General features: G+C 37.8%; 1 protein-coding gene across 1 annotated transcript in view; it reads left to right on the top strand.

Moving 5' to 3' along the window:
* The window catches only part of LOC121376310 (pikachurin-like), a 94,293-nt gene that overhangs the window by 10,591 nt on the left and 55,813 nt on the right, over nt 1–27,889 (top strand). Inside the window, exon 2 of the mRNA XM_041504150.1 lies at nt 25,793–25,912. Coding sequence (XP_041360084.1) covers nt 25,793–25,912 — 120 coding nt within the window. The remainder of the gene's footprint in view (nt 1–25,792; nt 25,913–27,889) is intronic.

The following is a 27,889-nucleotide window of genomic DNA, read 5'->3' as shown; positions in this document are numbered from 1 at the left end:
CTGTGTGGTCCTTAACCCTATGTCTGATGCCATATAACCATAAAATGTGTTGAGTGCATCATTAAATAAAACATTTCCTTCCTTCCTTTAAAACACACCGTTGTGAATTAAACTCTTTAATTAATTATTTCTCACATTTTACCAAAATACCCACAAAAAACCTCCCAAAAGGTGACATGAGTTTTAGTAGGAAGTGAAATTGGTGCACATTGATGATGATCTCACTGAATACAGTCTGTAAAAGCATGTAGAATGAGATATTTAAAGAGTGGGATAAAGCTCACTGACACCAGAGCACCTGTACTATTGGTGGTCTCGTACAGGTATTTAAAGAGTGGGATAAAGCTCACTGACACTAGAGCACCTGTACTATTGGTGGTCTCGTACAGGTTTTTCTTCATCATGTACCTGTGGCGGGATGTTGCCCAATGGTAAAACGCTCGCTTGATGCACGGTCGGTTTGGGATCGATCCCCATTGGTGGGCCTATTGAGCTATTTCTTGTTCCAGCCAGTGCACCATAACTGGTATATCAAAGGCTGTGGTATGTGCTGTCCTGTTTGTGGGATGGTGCATATAAAAGATCTCTTGCAACTAATTGAAAAATATAGCAGGTTTCCTTTAAGACTATATGTCAGAATTACCAAATATTTGCCATCCAACAGCCGATGATTAATAAATCAATGTGCTCTAGTAGTGTCATTAAACAAAACAAACTTTTTATCATGTACCTGTATAATTATGTAGATCTATAAATCCTCAGTACTGAACAAACTTCCCCAACAATTACTGTAGACATTTTAAAACATAATTGTAATACATAGGACTCAATCTGAGTATAAATGAAACCAGAAATAACCCAGACTTATTACCTGCATCAGCCAAAAGGTCAGACAGTCTGGAAAATACACCGCAGGATTAGATTAAAGGACACAATGTAAAATTCATTTCACTGACTGGAAAAAGGAATTTATTGTGGAATCTGCATCTTGTAGACTGTAACTCTTTATATTTATAATCATTTATTATATGATTCACAAAGCTGGGCTGTCCACAAATAGCTTTTCACCAGCCGACTTGCTTTGAATGGGCAAGATGAAGCAGATAAAAGCTAGCCGGTCTTAAGAGTGGGGCTGATTCATCAAACATTCATACTGTTAACAGGTTGGATGGTGGTTCTATGGAAGTGTTAGTCCAAGACCACTGGAAGTAATGCCTGGTAATATGTCTTTGAGGAGGCGGCACAATTCAATTCTCTCACTTCTTGATGACCTTTTGAGACATGAACTTGTAAATGTTGTCATGGATTGAGAAAATCCTCTGGGATATGGAAGCTATTTATTGGAGGCTTCACAGACTTTGATTAGCATACTCGGTGGTGGTGGTCAAGCCGGGAATAAAGAACAGTTTCTCTGGCCTTCCCTTGATTGCTACATGTGTGATTTCAGTGATTATTCAAAATAGCCTATTTATATTTCCACTACAGCATGACCTGACTAATATTTGTGTAGTCCATGTCAGTAAGTGTCTGTTCAACAATGTGAATTAAAATCCATCGGCATTTGAAGCTTATGGCGTAAAAGTGGAGGCTGTGGCACAGCCCCCCACAATTTTTAAGATAATGCATTGCCCCCTCCCTCCCACTCCACACACTGCACCACTGAGGTTAATACAGTATTTATATTGATGGAAAGAAATAAAGGATTACACAGCTAGTAACAAGAAATAATGACTGCATCAAAAATCAATTGATATTGTCTGAAGTTGACTGGGAACATATAGGCAGCACATTCAACACTACAGACATTCAATCCCACATTATAACTTGGTATGAAATACAAACATTACTATGCTAGTAGTGAATTAAATTTGGTCTACAATTCGATGTGTTCCCTTATTTCTTTCCATCAGTGGTATAGAATGTGTGCACCTTTAAGTTGTAAATATAATTTGTTTTTCATTTTCATTAGTTCATCATTCAAAACTCCAGTATTCCACACCATTTAATTATTGCTTTAAAAGTCAAGTTCTGTTATTCTTTTGAAGAAAAAATTCCCAGTTTTAGATATCCAGTATTTTCTTTATTTTAAAGTAAAGCAAAATAATGTCTTGAGTTTTTGTCAGTAAAATTGTTACTTATTTTTATTTAGAGTTAAGAATAAGATTATTATCTTTTGTGAAATATGTGAACTGTTGATGATCAATTAATATTTATAAAAGGCGTCATACTGGTCTTAAAGTCTTTATGTCATGAAGTAATAGACATTATATTGACAGTTCTGGATTACAAAACTGTTTCTTTTTCCTGCAATCAATAGAAATAATTGTTCTGTGAATTTGCACTTGCAGTTTGGAGAAGAGTAATGATTTTGCTGCTGTGCCAGCACTTGGGTTGCACATTTTCATGTGATTGATATGCATGTTGGTGGCATTTGGATGTTGGTGAACATGGTATCTATTGATTCTTTGGGGAAATGTTCTGATTTATTAAAGAAAGAAAAACACTAAAGGCTTTGTGCATTTGAATAATGGTTATATCTTTACATGTGCATTTGAATTATGGTGATACCTTTTTTCATTAAAAATTAATAAAGATTAGGTCTAGATCAAAATTCTTTAAAATAACTAAAAATAACTACATGTGGTGAATAATTCTTATAGTTAAACAGTTAAAAATAACTAAAAATAACTACATGTGGTGAATAATTCTTAGAGTTAAACAGTTAAAAAGATGGTTTGTTTTGTTTTAAGACACCACTTAGGCATATTGATTAATTAATCATCAGGTATTGGATTTCAAACATGTAATGCAATAATTATGACATTGATCATGTTGCACAAATTTAAGATGTCCACAAGTTGTTTATCATGACATATATTTGGTATATCCCTAGCAAAGGTTGAGTATTGTATAAATAAACTAAATGTGATATATATATATATATATATATATATATATATATATATATATATATATATATATATATGGATAACTGTTTTAATGGACTATAAAATTTTGACATTCACATGTAAGCTAACATATAGTATCTATTGATTGTTTGAGAAAATCTTTTGATTTATTAAAGAATGAAGGACATTAAAGTTTTATGCTTTTGAATTAAGATCATACCATTTTTCAGTAAAACAAGAAGAATAATGATTATATATATATATATATATATATATATATATATATATATATATATATATATATATATATATATATATATATATATATATATATACTCTTCAAAAGAAGAAACACAAAACCACATTGTCGTAATATTTGGAGAATTGATTTAATTATTGAATGGTGAGTCCGATAATTACCAAATGTTGCAGGATTGTTCACAATTCACTCTAGTCCATTGTGAGTAAGTGATAGGACACACCACCAAGGTCAAGGTCATCTGGAGTCAATACCGGGTGTGGCCTCCACGTGTGTTGACAACTGCCTGGCACCGCCTGCCCATTGAAGCAACCAGAGTACGGATGACGTCCCAGGGGATGGTGGCCCACTCGGCCTGCAAGGCTGCTGCCAGCTCGGGCAGGGTCTGGGGCTGTGGTTGTCGCTGTCGGAGGCGTCGGTCCAACTCGTCCCATAGATGCTCAATTGGGTTCAAATCCGGTGATATCGATGGCCAAGGAAGGACATTAATGTTGCTGTTCTGTAGGAAAGCCGTTGTGAGACGTGCTGTGTGAGGCCTGGCGTTGTCATGTTGGAACACTGCGTTGGCGTTGGCCATAACTGGAACGATGTGTGGCCGGAGGATCTGGTCAATGTAGCCCTGTGCATTCAGGTTGCATGTGGACCAGGTCAGTTCTGCCAGTGTGTAAGATGGCTGCCCACACCATGACACTACCCCTGCCGAATCTGTCCACTTCCTGCACGCAGTTTGCCGCATAACGTTCACCACGACGCCTATACACGCGACATCTTCCATCATGACGTCGGATCAGAAATCGGAACTCGTCACTGAACCACACCTGTCTCCATCGCAGTTGAGGCCATTGTCGATGAATCTGGCACCACTGCAGTCGGAGTCGACGGTGTTGTGGTGTTAAGATGACACCTCGAACTGGACGTCTGGCACGAATTCCTACCTCACGTAGGCGGTTCCGTACGGTCTGGTCGGATATCCTGCGCAAACCTGGTATTGCTGCGGCTGTGGAGGTGGCAGTAGTCAATCGTTCCCGAAGGTGGCGTACCCGGATGTAGCGGTCCTGCCCGGGGGTAGTGACCCGTGGTCGACCGGATCTAGGGAGGTCACGTGTTGATCCATGTTGCTGGTAACGGTCCCACAGTCTGGAGATGGTGCTTGGGGACACATGGAATGCCCTGGCAACGGCCGTTCTGGATTCGCCTGCGTCTAGTCGGCCGATGGCATTGTTTCTCTGCGGTTCACTGAGACATGGCATGTCCTGGATTGTCAACTGTCGGCCAGATACAGAGGCCAGGCAAGCGAACACCCTGCACTTTTATACTGTCGGTGTTCATGTTGCACGTGCAGACAATGCACGTGCAGTGGTGACATGGTTTGCACATGGCTGCGTTTTTGCGAATATTCACATTTTGGAACTTTATTGTACAGTAGCTGCGTTTTATCGAATGTAACCGTGGGAATGTGTTTGGGACATGCATTGACCTTATATTCACAAAGCATGAACCGGTAGGAAACATAAAATCGGAGTTATAACCCATTTGTACCCTTTGCGTTTCTTTTTTTGAAGAGTATATATATATTGCTCTGGAATAACAATTCTTGTGAGCTAAATAATTTATGAGTAAAGTTGATGTATGTATTTTGTAGTGAATATGATACATGTTACATGTTGTAGAACTGTCAGGCTGTCAGAAAGTTCTGTCCGACAATATGATCGGATTTCGAAGTGAGATTGCCAAATTTATGAAATTCATTCATATCATATATTCCTTTTTGAAACATTAATCAAATATTGCCATTTATTATAGAAAGTAATATACTGTGAAGTGCATTTAAGGGAATAAAGATTCCATACTGCCATTTGATAGCTGTAGATGTGATATAGCAGCAGGTTTTTTTCTCTCACACAATCATGGCCAGACAGGGCTAGCTGTGGGTCAGCAGAACGGTTTGCTAAATTATCTACTAACCTTACAGAAACCCAGTTATTTTGTAACAAAATATCAATTATTTTAAATTATCTACTAACCTTACAGAAACCCAGTTATTTTGTAACAAAATATCAATTATTTTAAATTATCTACTAACCTTACAGAAACCCAGTTATTTTGTAACAAAATATCAATTATTTTAAATTATCTACTAACCTAACAGAAACCCAGTTATTTTGTAACAAAATATCAATTATTTTAAATTATCTACTAACCTTAGAAAAACCCAGTTATTTTGTAACAAAATATCAATTATTTTAAATTATCTACTAACCTTAGAGTAACCCAGTTATTTTGTAACAAAATATCAATTATTTTAAATTATCTACTAACCTTAGAGAAACCCAGTTATTTTGTAACAAAATATCAATTATTTTAAATTATTTACTAACCTTAGAGAAACCCAGTTATTTTGTAACAAAATATCAATTATTTTAAATTATCTACTAACCTTACAGAAACCCAGTTATTTTGTAACAAAATGTCAATTAATACTTTAAATTATTTCGCCAAATTAAAATAAAATTCACCAAGTGTTGTTAAAATTGTTGCTAAGTGCCAGAGTTAGCCCTGCCAGATGTGTAAATAACCCTATTTTAGACACCAAACAGCCAGAGTTAGCCCTGCCAGATGTGTAAATAACCCTGTTTTGGACACCAAACAGCCAGAGTTAGCCCTGCCAGATGTGTAAATAACCCTGTTTTGGACACCAAACAGCCATAGTTAGCCCTGCCAGATGTGTAAATAACCCTATTTTGGACACCAAACAGCCAGAGTTAGCCCTGCCAGATGTGTAAATAACCCTATTTTGGACACCAAACAGCCAGAGTTAGCCCTGCCAGATGTGTAAATAACCCTATTTCGGACACCAAACAGCCAGAGTTAGCCCTGCCAGATGTGTAAATAACCCTATTTCGGACACCAAACAGCCAGAGTTAGCCCTGCCAGATGTGTAAATAACCCTATTTTAGACACCAAACAGCCAGAGTTAGCCCTGCCAGATGTGTAAATAACCCTATTTTGGAGTTAGCCCTGCCAGATGTGTAAATAACCCTAAGACACCAAACAGCCAGAGTTAGCCCTGCCAGATGTGTAAATAACCCTATTTTAGACACCAAACAGCCAGAGTTAGCCCTGCCAGATGTGTAAATAACCCTATTTCGGACACCATTTTAGACAAACAGCCAGAGTTAGCCCTGCCAGATGTGTAAATAACCCTATTTTAGACACCAAACAGCCAGAGTTAGCCCTGCCAGATGTGTAAATAACCCTATTTTAGACACCAAACAGCCAGAGTTAGCCCTGCCAGATGTGTAAATAACCCTATTTTAGACACCAAACAGCCAGAGTTAGCCCTGCCAGTTGTGTAAATAACCCTATTTTAGACACCAAACAGCCATAGTTTCAAATGGGCTGAGGTGTTGTTAAAAAACCATTCCTTTCATTTTTGTAATATAGCTTGGCTAAGCCATTTTTTTATTATTACGGATATTGAAATAAGCATAATGCTTCGTAACCAATGTACAGGTTACCGTAAATTATGGGCGTGGTAACCTGTAGGTTACGACACATTTATGAAGTTTACAATTTCCATTATAATCCTTCATTTGTGTGCTGATACTTTGTTAATCACTCATATCAATGTTATCGTAGTACTGATATATCTGTTACTACCTGTTTACTTAGGTGTCTATAAAAGTACTTGTACACAGTACTTCCATTGTCATGACATGATGAGTGTAGAATTTATGTCTTGATACAAATCATAACTCATTGCATGGCCAATTAGATATTGTAATGATAAAACAAACTTATAATTAATTATGCATTAATAAATAAATTAGTATACATATAGCTGTATGTAAGATGCCAGTTTATAAAACACTTACATACAGCTATATGTGGCCCATGGGAATATATTGTCATTGCGTAGGTGAATCGGCAATGCCCTTAAACAAATACACAAGATCACAGTATAATCCAAAGGGCAATATGAAAGAGACCCAAGACATTTACAGATCAGAAACACAAGTAGAAACTCCACCTCAGTGCAAACTTCTTTATTAGGGCCGTCCATTTAATCTTGCCAATTATCTCCCAAGTCCTGTCTATGAAAATAGCCAAACTATCAGAAAATCATTTTAGTCTATGTCAAGGAGCAAGATCAAAGGGAGTGATGTGTGACATAAAAACATGTTCTTCAGCTTTGACACCTGAGTTGACACGGAGTGCGATTTATATTACCTGTCCCAGTCTTTACCTGGAACCACAGGTACGATGACGTGTTCAGTTGCGACAGTTACAAAGGATGGTTCATCCCAGAAGTGAAGCATACCTGTTAAAATTATGTACTGTTATTTATATACTACTCAGCTTTCATTAGGGATATCTGAAAAAAACCATATGTCAAGTAAAGTATTATGTTTGGGGGGGGGGGGGGGGGGGGATTTAGGTCAGTTGGTGCTTGTGTTGCAGAATCGAACCACCTCGTTGGATCCATTCAACTGATTGGTTTTATTTTTCTCGTTCCAACCAGTGCACCACAACAGGTCAAAGGCCTTTATGTGTTTTCCTGTCTGTGGGAATGTGCATATAAAAGATCCCTTGCTGCATTAGGAAAAGAGTCAAAATTACCAAATGTTTGACATCCAATAGCCGATGATTAATAAATTCAATGTGCTCTAGTGGTGGTGTTAAACAAAAGAAACTTTAATTTTATTGTGTTCGATAGAAGTGTAGTCTTGCAATTACTAACTACGATGATGTATGGAATATCCCAACTCTTTGATCACATGTTACACAAATTTAAGATGTACACAAATTGTCTGTCATGACATATATTTGATATACCACCAGCGAGGTCTGTTCCATCCTGAAACCCGATGGTTTAACCACTTCATCAGCTAGGTCTGTTCCATCCTGAAACCCGACGGTTCACCAGCGAGGTCTGTTCTATCCTGAAACCTGACAGTTCACCAGCGAGGTCTGTTCCATCCTGAAACCTAACAGTTCACCAGCGAGGTCTGTTCTATCCTGAAACCTGACAGTTCACCAGCGAGGTCTGTTCCATCCTGAAACCTGACAGTTCACCAGCGAGGTCTGTTCCATCCTGAAACCTGACAGTTCACCAGCGAGGTCTGTTCCATCCTGAAACCTGACAGTTCACCAACGAGGTCTGTTCCATCCTGAAACCCGACGGTTCACCAGCGAGGTCTGTTCCATCCTTAAACCTGACAGTTCACCAGCGAGGTCTGTTCCATCCTGAAACCCGATGGTTTAACCACTTCATCAGCTAGGTCTGTTCCATCCTAAAACCTGATGGTTCACCAGCGAGGTCTGTTCCATCCTGAAACCTGACAGTTCACCAGCAAGGTCTGTTCTATCCTGAAACCTACAGTTTTAACCACTTCACCAGCGAGGTCTGTTCCATCCTGAAACCCGACAGTTTAACTACTTCACCATCGAGGTCTGTTACATCCTTAAACTCTACAGTTTTAACCACTTCACCAGCGAGGTCTGTTCCATCCTGAAACCCGACAGTTTAACTACTTCACCATCGAGGTCTGTTACATCCTTAAACCCTACAGTTTTAACCACTTCACCAGCGAGGTCTGTTCCATCCTGAAACCCGACGGTTTAACCACATCACCAGTGAGGTCTGTTCCATCCTTAAACCTGACAGTTTAACCACTTCACCGGTGAGGTCTGTTCCATCCTTAAACCTGACGGTTCACCAGCGAGGTCTGTTCCATCCTTAAACCTGACGGTTTACCAGCGAGGTCTGTTCCATCCTTAAACCTGACAGTTCACCAGCGAGGTCTGTTCCATCCTGAAACCTACAGTTTTAACCACTTCACCAGCGAGGTCTGTTCCATCCTGAAACCCGACAGTTTAACTACTTCACCATCGAGGTCTGTTACATCCTTAAACCCTACAGTTTTAACCACTTCACCAGCGAGGTCTGTTCCATCCTGAAACCCGACGGTTTAACCACATCACCAGTGAGGTCTGTTCCATCCTTAAACCTGACAGTTTAACCACTTCACCGGTGAGGTCTGTTCCATCCTTAAACCTGACGGTTCACCAGCGAGGTCTGTTCCATCCTTAAACCTGACGATTTACCAGCGAGGTCTGTTCCATCCTTAAACCTGACAGTTCACCAGCGAGGTCTGTTCCATCCTGAAACCTGACGATTTTAATCACTTCACCAGCGAGGTTTCTTCCAATGATCAAACAAGGCAACGAATTGTCATTAAACAAAGAATCCTTTTTTCACTCAAATTTGGGGAACTCTTTGATTGGCTGAGACATTTAGACTCTTTAATTTCAGCGCAGTCATCCAAAGGACGGAACTGCTTAAACTGATCATGTTTTAACCCAAGTCTGATTTTTCAGTGTAAATATGTAAATATATACAAGGAAGATTAATGGAAACCACATCCATGCAGGCAGGCAGTTACACTTTTTGCGATAAATTGAATTGGTGGTGAAAGTTTTTTCACTTAATTTGCGTGCTCTCAATATCAGCATGCCTATTTTTGGCACAGCTTTTATCACCATGATTTGGCTGCAATTTAAATCTAAAGCCTGGATTGCTGGTAAATGAATTTGAAGCAGCCATCTTGATATCCACTAAAGGGTTGGCTCTTCAGTTGGTTTAAATGATAGTGTTTTATTTGATCATTAAACAAATCCAAGAATGATATGTCAGTGGTTCTTTTTTATGCACCATCCCACAATAGAAAGGATAGCACAAACTACGACCTTTGATATACATGTACCAGTTGTGGTACATGGTCTGGCATGAGAAATAGCCCAGTGGGCCCATAGAGGGGATCGATCCTAGATGGACCACACTTCATGTTACCACTGGGCTGACCGAACGAAGGCTTTAACTACATGCATTTGTGTCCACCTTCATATAATGAATTGATAATGTGCTAGGACACATTAGACCTCCGTTTATTTGTTAATAATTACATGTATGACCCCAGGGCTTCAATTAGCCATTATTTGAACATCACCCACCGACTAATGTACAAGCTGGGTGTCATCAAACACAATGCTTTTATCAAACCAGCATCTCAGAAGGTGATTGCAGGTGGCCCCATTTCCTGTACAATGTGAAACATCACAGCGGCCAGTTTGGGTCATAAAACGAACATAAACAGCTAGCATTACTATAGCTGGAGGAAGTGGGTTTCAAGTTATCAGTGTTAATCAGCATAAAACGCCATCATCAGATACATCTGAAAATTGTGACAGTAAACGGTGGATTGAGACCATGATGGTTATATATGTGCATGTCAACAGTGACCCATGTATACACTATATGTGGTGCACTGATTACATATTTATATAAAATATTTCTTGCTGCTAATCAAAATGTGTAACCCATGGCATTGCAGAACCGTGACTGGTCTCTCATTATGTCACAGACTTAACTACATGTCCAACAGCATATAACTACTAAAATGAAGGAAGGAAATGTTTTATTTAACGACACACTCAACACATTTTATTTATGGTTATACGGCGTCAGACATATGGTTAAGGACCACACAGATATTGAGAGAGGAAACCCGCTGTCACCACTTCATGGGCTACTTTTTTCAAGGGATCTTTTATATGCACCATCCCACAGACAGGATAACACATACCATGGCCTTTGATATACCAGTCGTGGTGTACTGGCTGGAGCGAGAAATAGCCCAATGGGCCCACCGACGGGGATCGATCCCAGGCTGACCGCACATCAAGCGAGCGCTTTACCACTTTTCCTTTTTTCTTAATTTACACATTTTTGCATATACATTACCACAAAATCAGTTCCTATAGATGACGATGGTAAAGGGCTAAACATGTAAATTTAAAAATCCTGTAAATTTGTTCTATTTTAAGTTCTATGGTTTGCACCCTCTCCCCATGCAAACTGCACTCAAATGCGAAATAACCACTAATCGTACACCCATATATACAGAGGTCAAAGATGACCCTATATGGAGAGGTGAACACCAAGTGTTTTTTGCTCATTTCATTTTCCAAAATCATGGAACCTGCTATTTCAAGATCTATCCTTTGGGCATGTGACAGCTGCTTTACAAACAAATGTTTAAACAGCAGACTACTATATAAACCATTAATATAATAACAACAGGAAAAGAAAGAAATGTTTTATGTAACAATGCACTCAACACATTTTAAGTACAGTTATATAGTGTTGGACATCGGTTGGCCACTCCAATAAAAAAGAAGAAGTTTGTTTTGTTTAGCGACATCATTAGAGCACATTGATTTATTAATCATCAGCTATTGGATGTCAAACATTTGGTAATTTTGACATATAGTCTATTAGTAGCAAGGGATCTTTTAAATGCACCATCCCATAGACAGGATAGCACATACCACTGCCTTTGATATACCAGTCATGGTGTACTGGCTGGAACGAGAAATAGCCCAATGAGACCACCGATGGGGATATATCCTAGACCAACTGCGCACCAAGCGGGTGCTTTACAACCAATAGTGAAAGAGGAAACCTGCTGCTGCCACACAATGGGTGACACTTTCAGTGTAGCAGCAATGGATCTTTTATATACAGTATCCCACAGTCAGGATAGTATATACAACGACCTTTGTTACATAATGCTCCAGCCAATGCACCATGACTGGTACATCAAAGGCCGTGGTATGTGCTATCCTGTCTATTGGATAGTGCATATTAAAAGAGTAACCCATGAAGTGACGACAGCAGGTTTCCTCCCTTAATATATGTGTGGTCTTTAACCATATGTCCGACACCATATAACTAAATAAAATGTGTTGAATGCATCGTTAAATAAAACATTTCCTTCCTTCCTTGTTACATAAGTTGTACTTAACCATATGTCTGATGCCATATAACTGTAAATAAAATGTGTTGAGTGTGTCGTTAAATAAAACATTTCATTCTTTCTTTGTTACATAAGTTGTGTAGCACTGGCTGGAATGACAAAATAGCCCAACAGCAGCAGCAATAATACACCTGCAATAATAGGTTTCTCATGAATTCTCATAAACTTTAATTACTGAAATCCATTTGGATTCTAGTAGTATTTGATGAAAAACAAGATGTGCCTAACTCATCTTGATTGAGCTGCTGTATTGCACTGTTATAGCATGATGCAAACAAAGTTCAGATGCTGGGGGTAAAACGTGACAGATGGTCTGTTGTGTTCTGGAGTATAATCCCCACCTGCCTTGAACACACATCAAAGTCACATATTGACTAACGGAGAGAGAAATCACGATCACATGTCTTAAAAAGCTGTAAACATCTGATGTTCGGTGGAAGCCATAATTGTGAAGACATGACTAAAGATCAATAGGAGATGGTGCAATGAATGATTGTCAAGTGAATTAACAAGTTCTAATTCTCCAGCTCTTTTCTCTGAAAATAGCAGGTTTAGATATGGTACATTGATAGATTGTCTCTTTCTCTCAAACCTGCAGGTTTACAGATGTGGCAGTGATAGAAATCAAGTGAATTTTAAATTGCCAAGCTCTTTTCTCTGAAACATGCAGGTTTAGAGATGTGGCATTGACAGAAGTCAAGTGAATTAACACGTTCAGCTCTTTTATCTTTTCTGGTTTATACACATAAAGTGGCCAGTTAACCATTTAACATGCCAGATGGACATTGGCTGTTTTGTATTGTGGACAATAGGGTGTGATAAAAACAAGTGCATTAACAAGTTACGGTTGAAATCTTTGCTTCAATGCAAGTCAAGCCACAGAAGCTAATTTTCATTTCACACGTGGAACACATGGACATTACATAGCCAATGTGCTTGCTGGACAGAATTTGTGACAAAGCCTAATTATTTAATGAAATGATCTTCTGGCAATACCAGTCCATACAAAAAGTGGAAAGTGACCCTTTAATGTGTATATTGCACATGTATGTGAAGGTATTATGTAACTACTGTAGTTCACATGCTGGACAGAATGAAAGTGGTTATTAATATCAAAAGACTTAAATTAATAGAAATTTCTAAACAAATATGTAATAGATTTACAGTTCACTCTAAAAAAACTAAAAATAAATAAATGTAGGATATATACCTGTATTTATTTAACGTGTTTTTGTATATGTGTTTTTGTGTGAATGAGTATGAGTGTGTGTGAATATGTGTGTGAATATCTGTGTGAGTATGTGTGTTGATGAATATGAGTGTGTGTGAATATGTGTGTGTGAGTATATGTGTGTGAATGAATATGAGTGTGTTAATATGTGTGTGTCCGTGTGAATGTGTGTGTGAGTGTTTATGTGAGCGAGTGTGAGTGTGTGTGAGTGAGTGTGTGTATGTGTGTGTGTGAATGTATGAATGTCTGTGTGAATGTATGAATGTGTGTGTGCATGCATGCATGAAACAAAGTAATCACTATTTTTATGTTCCTTATGTGACTGTTTAAATTATGGAAGGGAAAATGAGAACAAGAATAAACAGAAGGATATTCTCATGTGGAAATTACTTTTGATTCATGACACTTTAAGCCGGTTCCTGTTGGCTTCAGCTCATCCAGCCATACTTTCCGCCTTTGCCCTTCATTTACTCCCATTCAACGATGGTAATTAAAAAAACTCCCACATGCCAGTAAATGCTATTGTTGCTGTCTGTACAACCACATGCACACACCATTCTGTCTTGACCTCGGTGTAATTTACCTTTTATATTTTACAATAAATCCCATTGATTTTTCTAACTCAGCACTTGGATCTTGGGTCAGACTCATTTCTTAGTGTGATGGCACCTAATGCTATTCATTATTTTTACTTTAATGTGCCCCCAAAGGCAACTATAAGTCTTATATCAAAGAGAGAAGAGCTTTAACGTATATAATAACAGCATGGTCTTGAAGGAGGAGAGGGAATAATATGATGCCTGTAACCAAGGCTGATTGTGCGAGAGTTCATTTAGGATGATTCCAGCAACAGATCATTGCTGTCAGGACGTGTAACAGTGGCTGGTGAAAATCAATACTGCAAGTGAACCTGTCACGGAAATTGAAGGCTCCATTTTTTGCCGATACTGTACTTCCATGGGATGAATGATTTTTCTTTCGCGCTTGCTGAAGAAAAGCGTGAGGCATTGTCTGTGTTGATGGAAATTTTGCATTGCTTCATTTGATATGATTTTGGCCTAGGGGAAAATACTATTAAGACCTCTACTTACTGAGCAGTGCTTGCTGACTGTGGCTCAATTGGAACTTTTATGTCCAATTATATAATTGCAAACCAGATGCAATATGCACCATGAAAATGTTACATTATAATTATTATATTGAATATACTACCGTAACTTACACTAAAACAAATTTCAGTAGAAGAAAGGGATGTTTTTGAGTGGTAAAGTGCTTGTCTTAAACATAGTGATACCTGTCAGATCAGCATACTGATGTTAGAAGTGATTAACAGTACTGATGTCACAAGTAAATTGTTATAGTCTAATTCTATTAGTTCTTATTCCAAGCAACCTTTGCTGTACAGCTGGTATGGTAAAAGACAGTGTTATGTGATGTCTAATTTCAAGTAAAATTGTATACTGTAAATAAGACACAAGTGCCAAAATTATATATGTCCATCTACTTATGGCAAAAAGATGCCACCTAGAGGAATTCATACATAATGTCATTTTAAGTAATTAACACAAAAATAATTCAGTTTTGAAAATGAAGTAAACAATAGAAAACAATATCATTACTTTCTGCTTGCAAAAGACTTAAAAGCTACAAATATTCTGAAACCTGTAAATGTGCCCATCTGGAATCTCTGTCTCACAGCCACTGATTAATCACCCTTGTCATCCAATAGCCGAAGTGTATTCTTTGTGCTGGGGTGTTGTTAAACTTTCATTCATTCATTGAGATTAAAGTGTGCTGAGGTATCATTAAACCAACATTGATTGAGATTAAAGTGTGCTGAGGTATCATTAAACCAACATTGATTGAGATTAAAGTGTGCTGAGGTATCATTAAACCAACATTGATTGAGATTAAAGTGTGCTGAGGTATCATTAAACCAACAGTGATTGAGATTAAAGTGTGCTGAGGTATCATTAAACCAGCATTGATTGAGATTAAAGTGTGCTGAGGTATCATTAAACCAGCATTGATTGAGATTAAAGTGTGCTGAGGTATCATTAAACCAACATTGATTGAGATTAAAGTGTGCTGAGGTTTCATTAAACCAACATTGATTGAGATTAAAGTGTGCTGAGGTTTCATTAAACCAACATTGATTGAGATTAAAGTGTGCTGAGGTATCATTAAACCAACATTGGTATCATTAAACCAACATTGATTGAGATTAAAGTGTGCTGAGGTTTCATTAAACCAACATTGATTGAGATTAAAGTGTGCTGAGGTATCATTAAACCAGCATTGATTGAGATTAAAGTGTGCTGAGGTATCATTAAACCAACATTGATTGAGATTAAAGTGTGCTGAGGTTTCATTAAACCAACATTGATTGAGATTAAAGTGTGCTGAGGTATCATTAAACCAACATTGATTGAGATTAAAGTGTGCTGAGGTATCATTAAACCAACATTGATTGAGATTAAAGTGTGCTGAGGTATCATTAAACCAACATTGATTGAGATTAAAGTGTGCTGAGGTATCATTAAACCAACATTGATTGAGATTAAAGTGTGCTGAGGTATCATTAAACCAACATTGATTGAGATTAAAGTGTGCTGAGGTATCATTAAACCAACAGTGATTGAGATTAAAGTGTGCTGAGGTATCATTAAACCAGCATTGATTGAGATTAAAGTGTGCTGAGGTATCATTAAACCAGCATTGATTGAGATTAAAGTGTGCTGAGGTATCATTAAACCAACATTGATTGAGATTAAAGTGTGCTGAGGTTTCATTAAACCAACATTGATTGAGATTAAAGTGTGCTGAGGTTTCATTAAACCAACATTGATTGAGATTAAAGTGTGCTGAGGTATCATTAAACCAACATTGGTATCATTAAACCAACATTGATTGAGATTAAAGTGTGCTGAGGTTTCATTAAACCAACATTGATTGAGATTAAAGTGTGCTGAGGTATCATTAAACCAGCATTGATTGAGATTAAAGTGTGCTGAGGTATCATTAAACCAACATTGATTGAGATTAAAGTGTGCTGAGGTTTCATTAAACCAACATTGATTGAGATTAAAGTGTGCTGAGGTATCATTAAACCAACATTGATTGAGATTAAAGTGTGCTGAGGTATCATTAAACCAACATTGATTGAGATTAAAGTGTGCTGAGGTATCATTAAACCAACATTGATTGAGATTAAAGTGTGCTGAGGTATCATTAAACCAACATTCGGGGGCAGGACATAACCCAGTGTTAAAGCGTTCACTTGATGAGTGGTTGGTTTGAGATCGATCCCCATTGGTGGGCTGATTGGGCTATTTCTTGTTCCAGCGAGTGCACCACGACTGGTATATCAAAGGCTGTGGTATGTGCTATGCTGTCTGTGGCATGGCACATTAAAAAGATCCCTTACTACTAATGAAAAAAATGTTGCAGGTTTCCTCTCTAAACACTATATGTCAAAATTACAAAATGTTTGACATCCAATAGCTGATCATTAATAAATCAATGTGCTCTAGTGGTGTCATTAAACAAAACAAACATTTTGTTAAACATTCATTCATTCATTGTTTCATTCTGATTGAACAATGTGCTGAGGTGTCATGGAACTGACATTCCTTTCCTTGTCCCAGTTTAAACATTGTAGTGTTAACGATTGATTAGCTCGAGGTGTGTGAGACAAACTCTCTCCTTCGTCCTGGCTTCCTGGTAGAGACTGATGGATTGTTCTTCATTTCCTCGTGTAACGAGTGCACTCGGTCCATTATCTCTCTATTTGTCCCTGGCACATCTTTGACGAGTTCGTTTTGCTCCCATCACGATGACTGTGTCTGTAATTTGTGTTGATCATATAATTAACATGTTCTTGAGATGAGTGCTTAGAGCAGTGAATGACTTCACTTGAGGTATTCAAGAGTAAAAAAATTTAAAGGAAAGAGATGTTTGTTTAAAGTTAAAAACCCCATTTTTTTAATGACCCCACTAGCACACATTCATTAATCATGCCCATGATGATGTCATGGGTTAATGGATGTCAAACATTTAATAATTTTGACACATAAATTTCCATTAGCAATAAAGGATCTTTTAAATGCATTTTTCAACAGACGGGATGGTACATACCATGGCCTTTGATATACTAGTTATGGGCACTGGATGGGATGGGAAAACCCCAGTGGGTTCACAGACGAGGTCCAATCCTGTCACAGAATATTTTCATGTTATAAACAGTCTAATATATTGTACATGTCTTGATTGTGAAACACAAGCAACACCCCCAAACAACAAAAACAAAACAAAAACCCAACAACAACCGCACCTGATGCCGCATAAGATATTCATACCGCTTAAATGTCAAGTATCTATTCTATATATGCACGTAATGCACAAGCATTTTACATACATATACCATTCTTAAAGTAACTACCATGGCTTTGATATACCAGTCGTGGTGCACTGGCTGGAATGAGAAATAGCTCAGTGGACCCACGGATGGGCATCAATCCTAGACCAACCACACATCATGCGAGCAGAGCATCGTGTATAGTAATTAAATTAGGCTGTTGAACTCTTGATAATCCAGGTGTGTTTAATAAATCACATAAATTACTTGACACAGCCATGAACTTGGAGTAACATTTAGCTGACAGTGTCACTAACCTAAATAAACAGATAGAATACATGTCATAGGTCTGTAAATAAAAGCTTATGAAGTTTTTATTTACTCACTCTGCTATAATGTACCACATCATGTCAATGGAAATAAAATATAGAATGAAAAAAACATGTGTTTTGTTGAATGACACCACCATACATTGTTTGATTAGTAGCTGTTTGATATCAAACATGTATTAAAATTGCACAACCTTTCCTGGAGGTAGAGAGAAGCAACCTTGATGCCACTTTGCAAATATGCATTTCCGTTATATTTTGTTCATGGATATAAAGCATTACCACAGCCTTTTGATATAATAGTAGAAGATGGAATGGGAAAAATCCCCATGGACCCACAAAAAAATGAAATATGTAGAAAACAACGGTTTTATTAGAATGTACTGTTTTATGCCTACAGCTGTATCCTTGCATGTAATGTACATACGCTGCTGAGAAATGGACGTGGAATGCTGTAATAAAAGAAAATAGCATCTCCAAACATCTATCTGACTGTTAAACACGTGTTCGCAGAAAGTTACAATGGAAAAAATTGAATCTTCAGACATCTAGCATCCTTTTAAGTGTATTATCACATGAAAAAGTCAGTGTGTTATATAAATATGTCTCTCAGATGATAAAACACCACTAGAATGTTGTTTATACTGACAATGGTACAAGTACAGGTATGTGTGGGGGTGTACAGGGTTGAATTATGGTGTATATGGAAGAAGGAAACCCATCACCTTAGTATAAATGGATTACCAGTGAATTTATAACAAGTGCTGCTCATCTTCTCATGTAACCCAGTGGTAAAACGGTCGCTTTATGCGTGATCCATCTGGGATCGATCCCCGTCAGTGGGCCCATTGGGCTTTTCTCATTCCAGCCAGTGCACCACGACTGGTATATCAAAGGCCATGGTATGTGTTATCCTGTCTGTGAGATGGTGCATATAAAATATCCCTTGCTGCTAATCGAAAAGAGTAGCCCATGAAGTGGCGACAGCAGGTTTCCTCTCCCAATATCTGTGTGGTCCTTAACCATATGTCTGATGCCATATAACTGTAAATGAAATGTGTCGAGTGTGTCATTAAATAAAACATTTCCTTCCTTCCTATAGCTAAGTTACTGTGCTTGAGACTTTTTGTTTTTGATTATACCATATTTTAATTATACCTTTTCACAGACAAGATGTAGAATAATAGTTTCTGGCACGAGTCCTTTTGTAGATGGTGTTTCTGACATGATCTCGAGTCTCAAGAAAATTAAAGCTTGGAACCAGTTTGAGCAAGTTCCATGGATTGATTTGCTTAAAAAGAGTGTCAGAAAAACCATCTACAAAAGGACGATTACCAGAAATATTTTCTAGTTCAATCATACTTATAATTTTAGTATAATTAATATAAAATTCACTGCATTTTATTTTTGTACTGTGACAAACACCACCCTGCTCTCAACTGATATCTATATATTACACCACTAGAAGGAATGCATGCAGTGAATGACTTAATGAACAGGTAGCACCCTGCTCTCAGCAGAAGGCATAGCATCACCACCCTGCTCTCAGTCCACAGAAAATTTCACCAAATTATCTTTCAAAACAGTTATTTTCTAACAAAATGTCAATTATTGCATGAAATTATTTCGCCAATTGTTTGTAAAATTTGCAGTTGGTGAATTTGGTGAATGGCAGAGCTAGCCCTGACTGGCTGTCTTACTTCCTAAATGACAAGACCAATTAACCAATGAAAAGGGCGCATTACCATCTAGGGGGCGTGTGCTAGATGTTTGTTCTAGCACAGCTTTCTGGCACCAGGCCCCTTTCTACCGGTTGATTGAACTAGAATGTGCAGACCCTTACCAGGAGTGCAATAGATAATATATTCTCCGATGAGAATTTAAAAGGTATTTTTTACCAACAGGTCAACTTTTTTTACTCAAGTGCTACTTGTAGAAAATTCTACAGGGATCTGTTGAGAAGTAACTTTTCTCCACTGTATTAAGCAGCCACCTGTCATAAAAAGGCCACGTTTTCACACTCCCTTGTGTGGCTGCATAAACACAGCCCCACAATGGAAAAAAAAGAAAGAAATGTTTTATTTAATGATGCACTCAACACATTTTATTTACGGTTATATGGCATCAGACATATGGTTACGGACCACACAGGGTTTGAGAGGAAACCCGCTGTCACCACTACATGGGCTACTCTTTCCGATTAGCAGCAAGGGATCTTTTATTTGCACTTCCCACAGGCAGGATAGCACAAACCATGGCCTTTGTTGAACCAGTTATGGATTACTGGTCGGTGCAAGTGGTTTATACCTACCCATTGAGTCTTGCGGAGCACTCACTCAGGGTTTGGAGTCGGTATCTGGATTAGAAATCCCATGCCTCGACTGGGATCCGAAGCCAGTACCTACCAGCCTGTAGACCGATGGCCTAATCACGACGCCACCGAGGCTGGTCCCCACAATGAATGCCCTGAACCTGTGAATTGGTTAATGACTAAAATAACACAGCTAGCCGCATTATCTAGGTATAATCCCATTCTCCAGGTTATCACTATCATGGAGAGCATCTGGCCTTTCTCCGCTTGATTACACCGGCTTAGATAAATTGGTCTAATCAATAAAATTAGTTACTTTGTCGTGGAACTAAGTTGATTGATTGTTTCCATTATTATTGACCCAGCCATGGAGACTACACGAGACCATGCAACTCCAGCAATCATGTAGTTACTGGACAAACCAGTGGTGACAGGTGCAACGTACACAGTGTTAGACAAGCTCTTCATGTATCGGTGCAATTACGATCTGTGATGACCAAATACATATTTATGTTATGTACCATATATCTATCAGTACTCTTGTGCAGGGGTGGGGTGGGGGCGAGACGTAGCACAGTCGGTGGGCCCATTGGGCTATTTCTTACGATGCACTCAACACATTTAACGACACACTCAACACATTTTCTTTACGGTTATATGGCGTCGGACATATGGTTAAGGACCACACAGATATTGAGAGAGGAAACCCGCTGTCGACACTTAATGGGCTACTCTTTTCGATTAGCGGCAAGGGATCTTTTATATGCACCATCCCACAAACAGGATAGCACATACCACAGCTTTTGATATACCAGTCGTGGTGCACTGGCTGGAGCAAAAAATAGCCCAATGGGCCCACTGATGGGGATCGATCCCAGACTGACCTCACATCAAGCGAACACTTTACCACTGGCCTACATCCCGCCCCACCAGAGTTGGCAATACCTGAACCTTCAGTGGATATGGTCATGTTCAAACATACCCCCCACTCTATCCGTCTTTATAATAACTCACTGACCATTTAACCAATGTCATGTGTTTAATTTATGACTGACATTATATTATGTGTAATATACATAATTGACAAAATATTGAATAACATACCAACTGTCATTCTGGGATTAATTAATATAGTGTTATAAATAAATCATATTTAGTAGTAATTAAAGGGCAAAGGTTCTCCATATTTTGATGAAGGAATTTAACTTAGTGGTAGGAAATATCTATCATTTCCCATGTAGCTTACTGGTAGTGCTTATTTGGGCAGTTGGAATTCAGTAAGAACTACATGTAATCATACAATTTTACGATTCAAACAAAACTGGAAGAGAAGTCCTATGTTGGTTGGTGATAATATCTCCATGTTTTTTTAGAGTCTTGCATCACGTGCATTCGTCAACGTCTGCCATCTTTGATTCTTCTCATGCATCTTACCTCATTATCATGAATTACCACCTCATTATTATGAATCCCACCTCATTATCATGAATCCCACCTCAATATCATGAATACCACCTCATTATCATGCATCCTACCTCATTATCATGAATACCACCTCATTATCATGAATACCATCTCATTATCATGCATCCTACCTCATCATGCATCCTACCTTATTATCATGAATACCACCTCATTATCATGCATCCTACCTCATTATGAATCCCACCTCATTATCGTGAATCCCACCTCATTATCGTGAATCCCACCTCATTATCATGAATACCACCTCATTATCATGAATACCACCTCATTATCATGCATCCTACCTCATTATCATGAATACCACCTCATTATCATGAATATCACCTCATTATCATGCATCCTACCTCATTATCAGGAATACCACCTCATGAGGAATCCCACCTCATCAGGAATACCACCTCAATATCAGGAATACCACCTCAATATCAGGAATACCACCTCATTATCAGGAATACCACCTCATTATCAGGAATACCACCTCATCAGGAATACCACCTCATTATCAGGAATACCACCTCAATATCAGGAATACCACCTCAATATCAGGAATACCACCTCATCAGGAATACCACATCAGAAATACCACCCCATTATCAGGAATACCACCTCATCAGGAATCCCACCTCAATATCAGGAATCCCACCTCAATATCAGGAATCCCACCTCAATATCAGGAATCCCACCTCAATATCAGGAATACCACCTCATTATCAGGAATACCACCTCATTATCAGGAATACCACATTAGGAATACCACCTCATTATCAGGAATACCACCTCATTATCAGGAATACCATCTCAGCATTAGGAATTATTGGAGTTCAGTTGGAACTGAATTCCGCATCACTTGTTTGGGATTCCAATTATTCCAATTTCACACACACCCCAATTTTTTTAAAAAATAAATAAAAATACAATTATGCCTTTACTCGATGGCAATAATTTGTCCATTGACAAAAAACCTGTCATCAGTAAAATCCCAGACTAAGCCATATAACAGCAACAGTAATTGCCGTAGGTGCCACCATTAATTTTAAGCCCTGCTGAGATGTCGTTACACACACATTCCTTTCCTTTCATGTTTCAAACAGAGGATTAGCAGAATGCATTTTACATACATGTAGTTTGGCCTCCATTCTAATTAGCATGTAATTGTTAGAACTATGGTAATTCCCATTACATCTGTGAATAGAAGATCTAGTAATGTTGTATAACTTCTTGTCACAAATACAGCTTGTATCCATGACAATGTGTACTAAATTATGTTTCCAGTCTGTAGTGTCATGTCTGTCTGACATTCTTTTAAAAAAGTATGTAAATAATTAAATAAACTCTGACATCCAAGGTGTCAAGACTTTGGTGAGAACAAACTCTACAGCAAGCAATGTATTGTACTTCTGCTCATTCAGCCATTGATGTGAACCAGCTGGTGGTTGTATTGAGTTTTGTTCTGATGAATACCGATCTGCCCTCTCTCACCCCACAATTATTAAACAGATAAACCTCACATTGATTATTACTGACAGCAATCATTACACATATCTGTAAATATGACGTCCGTGTGAACAGGTGAAAGAGAACAAATTGATTGTAATACCTCCAGGATGAAATGATCAAAGGCATGTGTAGTGCTATTACTGTGAAAAATAATTTGATTATTACAAAAGACTGGTTTCCTGTAGATATAAAAAAGTAATTCTGGTATTGATGACTTTAATATCATTTGGCAGCTAGTAACACCTGGTGTGGAATTTTATATTCATTAATACTAGATAAAATATATATTGGGTTTTAGGTTTTTAATTACACAATATTATTCAGACTTACATACATATATACATGTAATGTTTTTCATGTTATGGTTGAAAATACAAAGTTTCTAAATTTATGAATATCTTGTATTATACTAAATGTTATTCATTGTTTACAACAAGAACAGTATACATGTATGTATAATTTTAATTTGAGCAAGGTCATTATAAAAATTCTAAATATTTGTGTATTTAATACAAGCAATTCTTTTATTATTTAATGTACCTGTATATACTATATGTACTATAAGTACTATAGTACACACCTCATTTCAGTTTGTTATCTCTGCTCAGTTTACAGATGAGTGTAAAAGTTCTAACTTGTGAAGTATTTCGTTAACTTGCAGATGAGTGTAAAAGTTCTAACTTGTGAAGTATTTAGTTAACTTACTGCTCAACTTGTTTTTACAACTTACAGATGAGTGTAAAAGTTCTAACTTGTGAAGTATTTAGTTAACTTGAGTGTAAAAGTTCTAACTTGTGAAGTATTTAGTTAACTTACAGATGAGTGTAAAAGTTCTAACTTGTGAAGTATTTAGTTAACTTGCAGATGAGTGTAAAAGTTCTAACTTGTGAAGTATTTAGTTAACTTGCAGATGAGTGTAAAAGTTCTAACTTGTGAAGTATTTAGTTAACTTACAGATGAGTGTAAAAGTTCTAACTTGTGAAGTATTTCGTTAACTTACAGATGAGTGTAAAAGTTCTAACTTGTGAAGTATTCAGTTAACTTGCAGATGAGTGTAAAAGTTCTAACTTGTGAAGTATTTAGTTAACTTACAGATGAGTGTAAAAGTTCTAACTTGTGAAGTATTTCGTTAACTTACAGATGAGTGTAAAAGTTCTAACTTGTGAAGTATTTAGTTAACTTGCAGATGAGTGTAAATTCTAACTTGTGAAGTTTTAGTTAACTTACAGATTGTAAAAAACTTGTGAAGTATTTAGTTAACTCAGATGAGTGTAAAAGTTCAGCTTATTGCTAACTTGTGAAGTATGCAGATTAATATGCTCACAGACAAATGACCATTTCCTCAATTTGCACTTTTATTGAAATTAATTGTTAAAAAAAATCAACAGCTATTGCAGTGTTAATATTGACTTTACTAAAGGCTTGAAATTGACAGAGAGCAAGATTCAACTGCTATTCAAAATACACGAAAGGCCGAATTTATGAAGTCTGTTTTTCTAAAACACAGGTGTTTAAGCATTGTAAATGTATGTATCTACATGCGTGTAAGACGTAAACAGGTGTTTAAGCATTGTAACTGTATGTATCTACATGTGTGTAAGACGTAAACAGGTGTTTAAGCATTGTAACTGTATGTATCTACATGCGTGTAAGATGTAAACATAAACAGGTAACTGTTATCTACATGCGTGTAAGCATTGTAACATGTATGTATCTACATGTGTGTAAGACGTAAACAGGTGTTTAAGCATTGTAACTGTATGTATCTACATGCGTGTAAGATGTAAACAGGTGTTTAAGCATTGTAACTGTATGTATCTACATGCGTGTAAGACATAAACAGGTGTTTAAGCATTGTAACTGTATGTATCTACATGCGTGTAAGACATAAACAGGCTTTGTAAATTTAGGCCATTATATGTTTCTGATAATCAAGATCATGAACAGCTTTTGCTTTCCATCTTAAAGTATTAAACAGCTATAGAAGTTATATCAATACCTGTGTCCTAGAACTGTGTCTTAGTGTCAAGCTTTTACTTCAAGATTACAGTTTGAGAAGCAAAGATACATGTAGCTTCCCATTCCACAAAATGTATTCCGAGGCTTAGTTACCATAAGCCTTATTTTTAATATTATGCAGACAGTTGTAATGAAATCCTGGTTGTCTTTGGTTGTGTCTGGTAATCTGTTGGGGAAAATATACTGTTAAAAATTAAAAAAGGAATATTGTTGGTGAACAAGAATGCATTTAGAGAGAGATCCTTCATCAAATCTGTGTTAAACAGCCACCAAAGGAAGTATAAAAAAACCTGCCTTTGAAGACAGCTGGCTGCTTAATAATTGTCAGTTTACACTATATTAGATGATTTAGGTGAATAAAAATGTGGCCTCTTAACACAGGTAGCTGCTTAATATAGGTGACCACTGTAGCAGATTTTATTGTTTTTACACCATCCTCAAAATTTAATTTCTTGTAGAAACCCTGTTGTTTGTGTGAATATAAATAAATAGAAGTCTGATTTGCTGTGTTTGCAGGTCACTGTAAGAGCCCTAACAAGGAGTGCAGTCACAAGTGTCACGACATCCAGGACCTCGGCTACATCTGCTACTGCCAGGATGGATACAAGCTCAACAGTGACGGCTTTTCATGTTCAGGTACATTGCTTTGTGTCTCACCTGTACCAGGGGTGGGATTTAGCTCAGTCGGTCAAGTGCTCGCTTGAGGTGTTTGCGTTGCAGGATCGAACCACCTCGGTGGATCCATTCAGTTGATTGGGTTTTTTTCTCGTTCCAACTAGTGCACCACAAATGGACAAAGGATGCGGTATGTGTTTTCCTGTCTGTGGCAAAGTGCTTATAAAAGATCCCTTGCTGCGTTAGGAAAAATGTAGAGGCTTTCCCCTGATGACTACGAGTCAGAATAACCATATATTTGACGTCCAATAGCCGATGATTAATTAATCAATGTGCTCCAGTGGTGTCGGTAAACAAAACAAACACCTTTACCAAGTATTACTTTTCCAATGACGAAGAAATCTACTGAACTGCATTGATAAAACAGCACAACTTTTATTTGTTAGCTGAGGTTGGCTCAGGTTGCTGTAAAACACAATAACCGTAACCCTTGTATACAATTATTTATTGCCTACCAGAATATATCCAGTCATATAAAAAAGTTTGTTTTGTTTAATGACACCAATAGAGCACATTAATTATTAATCATCGGCTATTGGATGTCAAACATATGGTCATTTTGACACAGTCATAGAGAGAAAACCTGCTACATTTTTCCATTGGTAGCAAGGGATCTTTTATATGCACCATTCCACAGATAGGAGAACACATACCACAGCCTTTGATGTACACGTACCAGTCGTGGTGCACTGGCTGGAATGAGAAATGGCCCAGTGAGTCCACCAATGAGGAATGATCCTAAACCGATCGCACATAAAGCAAACGCTTCACCACTGGGCTGTTCCATCCCAATTATGAGAGAGGAGGCCCGCTTCTACCACTCCTTAGTCTACTTTCTTTCATTAGCAGCAAGAATCTTTTATATGCACCATCCCCCAGACAGCATAGTAGATACCATGGCCTTTGTTATACCATTTGTGGAGCACTTGCAGGAATGAAAAATATCCCATGCAATAGGCCCACCAATGTGTTAGGTGAGCATTTTACCCCTTGGTTAAATCAAGACATTTTCTTATGATGTCGGATGTCAAGGGATAATGAATAAATTCTAAGTTTATATATAATCCTCTCCATCTATTATAATGTCAGGTGCCATTTCTTCATGAATAAATTCTGAGTTTGTAAATAGCTATAAATTGTATACATATATGTATATGAGGTCCCATATGTGTATGACTTTCGGTATGTGTACCATATGTGTATGTGTATGTGTGTGTGTGTGTGTTTGTGTGTGTATGTATGTCTGTGTGTGTGTGTGTGTGTGTGTGTGTTAGTGTGTGTATGTTTTAGTGTGTGTGTGTGTTAGTGTGTGTGTGTGTATGTATGTCTGTGTGTGTGTGTGTGTGTGTGTGTGTGTTAGTGTGTGTGTGTTTTAGTGTGTGTGTGTTAGTGTGTTAGTGTGTGTGTGTTTGTGCGTCTGCGTCTGCGTCTGTGTCTGTGTCTGCGTCTGCATCTGTGTCTGTGTCTTTGTCTGTGCATGTGCAGGGTGGCAGGGGATCTCAGGACCCCTGTTACTGCCTCCAACAATGCTAGTAATGGACAGTACCTTTAAACTACAAATTAAACAAGTCATAGTTGCAGAAGATTGGGCAGACGTACATTTAATGGATTTACTATCGACATGGGATGAATGATGTTCTGACCACAGGTCATCGTCTTGGCTATATATCTTCCTCTTTTCAAACATGGTGACAACAATCTAATTTGGAGCTTTGCCTCTATACACCGTACACTTTCATCGTGTGTTCGCAGATATCAAGTGGACTTGATCCGTTAGTGTAAAAATCTGATGGCTGCTGGTATAACCAGAGACCATGATACCCTTAATCAGAAACAAGTCCAACAGGCTGAGCAGCTAACTTTAACCTTTTTAGATGCCACAGAATGTGATCCTGTATGTGTTGTGATGGATGATAAGCTAGACGAATGTAAAGGTTA

Source organism: Gigantopelta aegis, chromosome 6 (assembly GCF_016097555.1).
Source record: "Gigantopelta aegis isolate Gae_Host chromosome 6, Gae_host_genome, whole genome shotgun sequence".
NCBI classification, from domain to species: domain Eukaryota; kingdom Metazoa; phylum Mollusca; class Gastropoda; order Neomphalida; family Peltospiridae; genus Gigantopelta; species Gigantopelta aegis.
Note: the sequence above shows the minus strand (reverse complement) of the source record. Positions and strands in the feature narration are given on the sequence as shown.